The sequence below is a fragment of the Chinchilla lanigera genome, unplaced genomic scaffold, assembly GCF_000276665.1.
Source record: "Chinchilla lanigera isolate Chin_1 unplaced genomic scaffold, ChiLan1.0 scaffold00008, whole genome shotgun sequence".
NCBI lineage: Eukaryota > Metazoa > Chordata > Mammalia > Rodentia > Chinchillidae > Chinchilla > Chinchilla lanigera.
In genome coordinates, this window is record NW_004955409.1 from 29,500,326 (window position 1) to 29,509,127 (window position 8,802).

The 8,802-nt window shown below is 45.7% G+C and overlaps 1 protein-coding gene across 1 annotated transcript in view; it reads right to left on the reverse strand.

Moving 5' to 3' along the window:
• Ap4s1 (adaptor-related protein complex 4, sigma 1 subunit) overlaps window positions 1-8,802 on the reverse strand; it is a gene marked incomplete in the record, with an annotated part of 47,872 nt that overhangs the window by 17,506 nt on the left and 21,564 nt on the right. The window contains 2 exon segments of the mRNA XM_013510385.1: window positions 1,712-1,798; window positions 5,373-5,556. Of these exon segments, the coding sequence (XP_013365839.1) occupies window positions 1,712-1,798; window positions 5,373-5,510 (225 nt within the window).

Genomic DNA, 8,802 nt, shown 5'->3' on the forward strand with positions numbered 1-8,802 from the left:
ATCCCAGTTGCTTGAAGGGCTGAGGCGTGAGGATCACAAGTTCAAGCCCAGCCTGAGCAATTTAGTAACTTATTGGACCTTGTCTCAAAATAAAATTGAAAAGAAGTCTGGATGTGGTGGGGCATGCCAGTAATCCCAGCATTCTGGGAGGATGAGGTAGGAGCATCACAAGTTTGAACAAGACCTTGTCTGAAAAATTTTTTAGAAGGGTGTGGAGATGTAGCTCATGGCAGAGGCACTAGGTTCAACCTCCACTACCAAAAAAAAAGGTGCAGGGCTTGGGGGGGGGATGGGGGTGTATCTCTCCGATTCAGCGCTCCCCTGGCATGCTTGAGGCCTAGGGTTTGATTCCCAGCATGGAGGGAAGGCAGAAGGTGCTTATTAATGGAGGAAATACAGTGCAGAAGACCTTTACCTCTAAGACTATCTTTGAGTTTACACCATAATGAATCCGACCAAAGTGAAACTTCAGGATCTGGTGGGTAGAGTTCTAAACCCTACTTTTTAACTTTATCACTAACTGGCTTAAGCAATTTTTCAGGTTCTTCATTCCACTGTTTCTCTGCCTAGGAAGACAGGAAAACCACAAAGTGGTTCATGGATAAAAACCATCTCCAGAGAGTTTGGTGTTTTAGATCTGAAACACCCTTCAGGGACCGCACATGCCTTTGATCTGGGACCAATCTTTCAAGAGATGCAAATATAACATCATCATATTTACACTTTACTCTCACTTTTACTATGTCAGTCCATGTTTAATGTGATGACTGACCTCTCCTCTCACCTCAGCTGCCCCCATTGTGTGAACAAGGGCAGGACAGCAGAATGGCTGAGGATAAAAGAACACACTCTAGATGGGTGCGGTAGAGCGCGTCTGCCCTCCCACTACTCAGGAGGCGAAGGTGAGCAGTCGAGTCCATGAGTTTGAGACCAACCTGGGCAACACAGTGAGACCCAGTTTATAAAAACAAAAAAATCAACCAGGTGTTGTGATGTGTGCCTATAATCCCAGCACTTGGGAGGCTGAGTGTTATGGTTTGTGTCTAGGTGTCTCCCCAAAGCCTCATGCAGTCACGGGGCAGGCTTTTAGAGTTTGATTGATTATGGGTGTGAGAGCTACACCCGCCCTGGGGTGGATAGTTTGCATATGTAAGGGAGAGGAAGAGGCTGCTTGCCGCCATTCCTCTCTTTTGTGCTTGTTGCTTTTGCTGTGTTCTGCTGCCATGAGCTGTAGCCCTCTGCCATGTGCCACTCTGCCTTGTAACCTGCCAAGTATGGACCGAAACCTCCACAAACTGTGAGCTAAATAAACCTTTCCTTCCTAAATTATGGGGGTCAGATATTTTGTCCCAGCAATGAGAGAAAAGTAACCAAGACACTGAGGTAAGAGAATTGCCACAAATTTGAGGCAAGCCTGGGTTACACGGAGTGTTCAAGGCCAGCAGAAACTATATACAGTTCAATAAAAAAAAATCAGCTGGGTGTGGTTCCACAGGTCTGTAATCTCAGCCACTCAGGAGTCTGGGCAACACAGCAAGACCCCAAAAAAGAGAAAGCAAAAAGGCTTGAGATGCCACATGTCAGCCCCTAGGTTGAATCCTCAGTACTGAAAAAAAGCCACAGCAATTCTCAGGGAGATATGTAGCAGGAATAAAAATCAGAGCGGTCCCCAATTTCCTTATATTCTCTATGCACCCTGCTAGAATCTCACCTCAGCGTCATTAACGCCAACCACAATGAAGAGGGCTGCATACTGCCGGTAGATCAGTTTAAAATCCTTATACTCGACGAAAGAGCACTGGAGAAACACAGACAGGTATTAACGTCCTTCGGGACAAGAGACTTCTTTACAGTGGCGCACAGAATTTCTAGCTTCTGGCTTGAGCGTCTGCCACACTGTCCTAGAAATCTAGAACAACGGAACGTTACGCGACCTTTGGTGGCCTTCTCACAGCACTGGGGGGCCCCCTGGGAGCACGGGGGGCGGGGCGTGGAGAAGTGGTCTGGGGAACAGTCAGAGCAAGCCCGTGCCTTCCCACCTGTCCTCCTTCCATCCGTCTCTCGGCTCTGTGTGTAACTAACCCAGCAGGCAAAGCTACTGAACAGCCGGCGTTCAGACCACCTCTGATGTGAAGATGCACGAATGTTATAAAAATTCTCTTTCACCGGCCCATGGCTTCTTGGGAAACAACTTGATACGCTCAGCTGTGTGCTATTTAACAGTCACCGAGAAGACAGATACAGTAAAAGCAGCGCTGTGTGTGTGTGAGACGTGTGTGTGTATATATAAATATGTATTATTTCTTTTTCCTAGACACATGATAAGAATCAATGAAGATTCTTCTGTAAATTATTTAAAGATGAGGGGCTGGGGATTTAGCTCAGTGGCACAGCGCCTGCCTGGCAAGTGCAAGGTTATGAGTTCGATTCCCAGTACCAGAAAAAAACAGAAAACTGGGAAAAAAAAAAAAAAAGCATTATAATTATTTAAAGGTGGCCTTTACTGCTGGGCGTGGTGGCACACACCTGTAAACCCAGCACTCGGGAGGCTGAGACAGGAGGATCATTGGGAGTTCGAGACCAGCCTGGGCTACAAAGTGAGCTCAAGGCCAGCCTGAACTGCACAGTGAGATCCCATCTCAAAAAAAAAAAAAAAAAAAAAAAAAAAAGATGGCCTTAGCATGGTGGATGCGAGACAAAATCTCCCACTGTCAACACTGCTTCATGTGAATTAATAACTAGCTTACAACGCCGGGTTGTGGATGAAAGAGCTCCCTTCTCAGTGGCCTCTCTCCTACAGCCACGACACGCAGGGCTGTGTGTGAGCACCGGGAGTCAGGCAGGAGGCTGAGGCCTGGGTTGGTCTTCCTCTGGACCCCGTCAGGGAGTGCTGACTGAATGTGACTGAGCGTAAGCTTTATGGCCTTTTGTACTGTGAGAGGTTACTGTGGATGCCTGGACACGCCTGCCACTGCAGCTGCAAGTTTTTTGTTTTATTTTCTTGGTGCTGAGGGTTGAACCCAAGGCCTTCACACTGAGCTATAGCCCTAGCCCTTTTATTTTTTATTTATTTTATTTTATTTTTTATCTTTTTGAGAAAGGTTCCCACTATGCAGTTCAGGCTGGCCTTGAGCTCACTTTGTAGCCCAGGCTGCTCTCGAACTCACAATGATCCTCCTGCCTCAGCCTCCTGAGTGCTGGGATTACTGGCGTGCGCCACCACGCCCGGCTTATTTTTTATTCTTGAACAGAGTCCCACTAAGTTGCCCAGGCTCGGCTCAAACTCATGATCGTCCTGGCTCAGCCTGCCAGAATGCAGACTACAGATGTGTGTTATCATGTCCAGTTGAAGCTGTGAATCTTCATTATGGAAATCCCTCCACAGGAAAGCCATCTGACAATAGAAAGTGGAGGGATGTGAGGCTTGTATGTAAATTTAGAACAAAGAGGGTAAGTATAAGACCGCTCTGCAGCTTGTGGCTCAGGGTAGGACCAATGTGGTTTCTGTTCAGTTGGGTTTTTCAAGGAAATGCAACTCACTTGAAAGAACTGCGAGACATTTTCCTCCCTCTCCTCCGCCCAGTACTGGAGATTGAACCTAGTTGCCTAAAATTCTGCCACAGGGCTTTGCTAAGTTGCCCAGGTATGACAAATTTGTGACCCTCCTGCCCCTCAGGGATGGTATTAAAGGTGTGTGCCACTGCACCCAGCTGAGGGACATTTTTCAAAGTCTTTTAGGAGTTTTTGATGCTAAGAGCATCAAAGCACCCTCCTGGATAAAATAAACACTAAGCTAATATAATAATTTAGCACCTGATTATGCCAAAGGACCAGTGGGTTTCTTTTAAAATGTCAAATAAGGGCAGGACATGGTGGCACATGCCTGAAATTCCAGCACTTGGAAGGCTGAGGCAGGAGGATCGTTGCGAGTTTGAGGCCAGCCTGGGCTACAAAGGGAGCTCAAGGCCAGCCTGAACTGCATAGCGAGACCCTGTCTCAAAAAAACCAAAAAACAAAAAAAAAATTTTTTTTTTTTTGAGACAGGGTCTTGCTATGTCATTTGGGATGGCCTTGAACTCCCTATATAGCCCAGGCTGGCCTTGAACTGGCAGTGATCCTCCTAATTTTAAAAGCCAAGGGAAACACATTTGCACCGTGTAACTTCAGAACTCTGACGTAGTTTAATAGCTTCTGACTTGGCAGTGGTTCCCATGGGCAGCCTTTCTACACGTGCAGGGAAATGGGGAACTCCAGGCACTAATGGGTGATTGAAACAGGACTGCAGATGCTGCTTCAGTTGTTCAGCTCCAACAGATTTGACATGTAAGACCTGGATTAAACAATTCTCTAAAGTTCTTCGTAAAAAATTGTTCAGCTTAAGAAATACTACTTATGGCTAGGGTAGAGCAGTGGTGGTATTTAGTGTATTTAGTGTGTGCAAGGCTTTTAGTTTGATGCCCAAATCAACACCCTTAAAAATTCTATTTATTATTTTAATGATTTTATTTAACCTTCAGATTTTGGAAGGAGGAGGCTGGGGATGTAGCTTAGCGGCGGAGAGCTTGCCTACTATACTCAGGGCCCTGAGTTCAATACCTAGAGTCGCAAATGAAAAAAGAAATGCTGGCGGGATGGACAGATTTGTTGTTTTATATCACTTTTTAACTTCTGCTTTTCAGGGCTGGGGATTTAGCTCAGTGGCACAGCGCCTGCCTAGCAAGTGTGAGGTCATGAGTTCGAGTCCCCGTACTGGGGGGGGGAAACACCAAAAAAAAAAAAAATAGAATCTAAGATAACTTCCACTTTTCCTCATCTACATGATAAGATAAAACAAATTAATATCAAGTTTGCTTTGTTTTCAAATCCCTAGTTCTAGCACTATATCAGTGTATATTTACAAAAATGATAATCAAGAAAAAATAGTACTCCCAAATAGGAATCATATTATTATCCTCCGGCACAAATGATATTATTATCCTTGAGTGTTCACCTTCAAACCAGTCATTTGACCTTCAATTTTTGGCTTACAGAAAGCCACCTGCTACAGGCACTCCTAGGAGTTCCAAGGGCTGGATTCATATGAACAAAAAAAGATGATGTTTACTAGCAGGAGTAAATTTAGCTACCACTTCTACGGTGTGCAGAGACAAATATACTGACTTAAGCAAGATCCCAAGACTTCTTCTGCTTTTCTTGTTCTTATTCTCTTCTGGGGATGTAAAGAAAGCTATGCTTCCTTTGGTTTTCATTGCTTATTTTCCCTAATAACTGCTGAAGGAAGATAGTTCAGAGAAAGTGATGGCCCTTGGGACTCAGTAGTAACCTGCCGAGGCTGAGCTACTGCAGAGATAAAGGGAACATCGGAAACTTACTTGCTCACTGGATCGAGAGAGACACGTCTTTATGACCTCTGTTTCCAGCAGTGTGCGCTTATTAATGTCCACATGTTCATAGTACTTAGAAAGTCGGGTTTGTCCTTGTTTATTCACCATAAGGAAGAATTTTATCATTTTTTTTTCCTGGCCAGTGCTTTTCCAAATATAGTTACGGCTTTAACTGGAACACAGAAGAAAAAAGAACAGTAAGCCAAGGTTAAGTTTCTCAACATATCAAGTCTGTTCCATAGGTGAATCAAAGTAAATAAAATATTATCTGGTAACATCGGTTTTCAATGCAGTGAACTAAGGGCCAGGGATCTAGCTCAGTGGTGCAAGCACCTGCCTGGCAATTGCAAGGTCCTGAGTTTGATTCCCAGTACCAAATTAAAAACAAAACAAAACAAAAAAAAGATGCAGTGAACTAAATGAGGTTTTCATAAGTAATAACCAACATAAATTTTCATTAGTTATTGTGTTGGTTTGGGGGATATTTTGCAAGGAGAACAATATAATACAGGACACACATTTTATATGATTATTTATAATAGTCACCCAAAGAATGATATACAAGAGAGTTCAGGAAGTCTGTCCACACACTAAGATCAAGGAATCTAGCTGAATGCCTGGATCCCACAGCAATGTCCTGCAGGAGGCCAGCTGAAGACCTAGAGCTCATAACAATGCCTTCCATGAGTCCAACTGGAGGCCCAGAGCCCATAGCAATATCTCATGCAGGCCTGTTTCACGGATCTGTGCTGGGAAGGCCCAAAGGTCAGTGGTGGGATCTAGGAAGTCTGTGCCAGTGGGATGAAGGATCTGTGCTAGCAGGCGGCGGGATCTACATTGGAGCCAGGAAGCAATGCGCAAAGTACAAACCAGAGCTCCCCCGAAAAGTACCACAGCCATCCTCAGCAACAGTGAGGTCCTGAGCTCCTCTAATGGTGAAGACAGCCGAGTTCCCATCAGGAAAGCCAGCGCAGCAAGCTTCTTCAGGAGACTGAGCTGTGCACCTTCTTCCCCTCCAGAGCCAGGAAGCGATGCTCAAAGTGAGGACCAGAGCTCCCACAAAGTGAACCAAAGCCATTCTCAGTGCCAACAAGGTCCCAGGCTCCTTGGAGGATGAAAACAGCCAAGTTCATCAGGAAAGCCAGCACGGCGAGCTCCTCCAAAAGAACCAAGAGCTCCTGACAGCTTCTCCCAGCTCCCAACAGCCTATCAGCTCCCAATAGCCTCACTTCCTCTCCAGGTCTGCCTCTTATGCTGCTGGCAACAGTCCCCAGGCGGGCCTCCCACACCCGGCACCACGCTTTTTCAGTTCAGCCGGGGGTTATGAGTTGACCACCAGTTATCAGTCCACTACAGTTCTCTTCAAAAACAGTTCTGAGCGGCAGCCACTCTACTCATATCCATTCAGTTTACCCATCAGTGTTGTTGGGCACCAGCTATGTGTCAAGCACCAGAAGAACATGGAGAGAAGAAGTGATGATTTTTAAAGTCTTTACGTATTGTGTATTGTGCACTGCCTCATAAAACTGTGTCTTAGTTACTTTTCTTGTTGCTGAGACAAAAAAATATCAAAATTTAAAGGAGGAAAGGTTTATTTTGGCTCACAGTTTGCAGAGGGGCTGGTTCCAAGGAAGGGTGGCATGGCAGAGCGGCATCATAGAGGAGAGCAGTTCACAGTGGGCAGCAAAGACGCAGCGAGCAAAAGGAGACAACAGCAACGCTTTTTGTCCCTTACACGCCATCCAGGGTGGGCCTTCCTGTTATCCATACCCAGAGCTGTGCCAAAGCCATCAGGGGACTAATTTATAATCACACACCCTTGATCCCACCATCACATGCTTAATCCCAGTGTCATACACTCTAGATCCAGCCACCCTTGAAAAGCCCCACCTATACATATGTGAGGCTTTGGGGGGACATCTAGACACAAGCCATAACAGAGAGTAAGCTCCAGGAGAAATAAGACCTGTGTGTTCCAGCAGGATCCCCATGTCTCCTGCAGAAGGGCCTGGCACCAGGAAATGTGTTAACACTGACAGCAGAAAGGCAAGAGCTGCTAGAGCTCTTCTTGCTTCCGCACCACCTGTGCTGGAGACATCCCACAGAAGGTACTCAGTCCAGGGGCTGCCCGGACAGTAACTCCTAACATTCCCGGGGTCATGTATCTCTTCAGGTGTTTGGTAAGACCAAGCCATTCTCCTTCCCAACAGAACAAAATATGCTCTCAAATTTCTCACAACTTGGTGGCGTGGAGACCTCTAATGCCTCCTCCCTGCAAAGTAAGAAAAATCAAGTGAAAGCTGGGCATGGTGGTGTGATCCTAGCACTCGGAAGGCTGAAGCAGGAGGATCCTTGGGAGTTCGAGACCAGCATGGGCTACAAAGTGAGCTCAAGACCAGCCTGAACTGCATAGTGAGACCCTGTCTGAAAAAGACGGAAAAAAAAAAAAAAAAAGAAAAATCAGTGCCTTCTTCGGCAGCACATATTCTAAAATTGGAACGATACAGAGAAGATCAGCATGGCCCCTGCGCAAGGATGACATGCAAATTCGTGAAGTGTTCCATATCTTTGTAAAAAAAAGAAAAGAAAAAGAGAAAGAAAAATCAAGGGAGAAAAGGAAATGGGAAACCAAGCTAGTACATCACAACATCTCAGGAGAAAATTTTAAAGACAGGCCTGTTTGAAATGAGATATGATTTTGGGTTACAAAGTTTATGGTTTAAAAAAGGAAAGAAATATATTGGCACTGGGAGGAGGGTTAAAAGTCCTATTTCTAGCTCAACCAATTCGTTGCTCCCCCCTTTTTTTTTTCCGGTACTGGGAATCAAACTCACGACCTCACGCTTGCCAGGCAGGCGCTGTGCCGCTGAGCTAAATCCCCAGCCCCTTGATGCTCCCTCTCTACATGGATCAGGACATAGCCAACTCCTGGACATTTTGCTTGTGTGCCGTATCGGGAAATATCTTTGCCAGGTCTGAGAAGTAGATTCACTTCCTCCCCAGCTCTGGGTGCTAGGGCTTCCAGGTGGCAAAACCTTTGTGTTTCTGGCCTGGTGCCCACCTGCTGCAGCCCGAGGAGAGGAGGGACGGACGGAGAAGGAATACAACAGGGAGGAGGAAGGGGAAGAAGAGGAAGACAAAGGACGATTTTCTTTCCCAATTCTGGGGATTGAACTCAGGATCTTCATGCTAAGCTATGTACATGCTCATTGTTTTTTGTTTTGTTTTGAGACAGGGTGTCACTAAATTGCCCAACCTGGGTTCACACTTGTGATCCTCCTGCCTTAGCCTCGTAGAGTTCTGGGTTTACAGGCATGTGCCACTATCCCCAGCTAAGTGAAGATTTTTGATCTTCTGATTTTTATACCTAGGACAGGTGCTAGATAGATAAATAATAGCAGTGCAAAGTGCTGAGTTA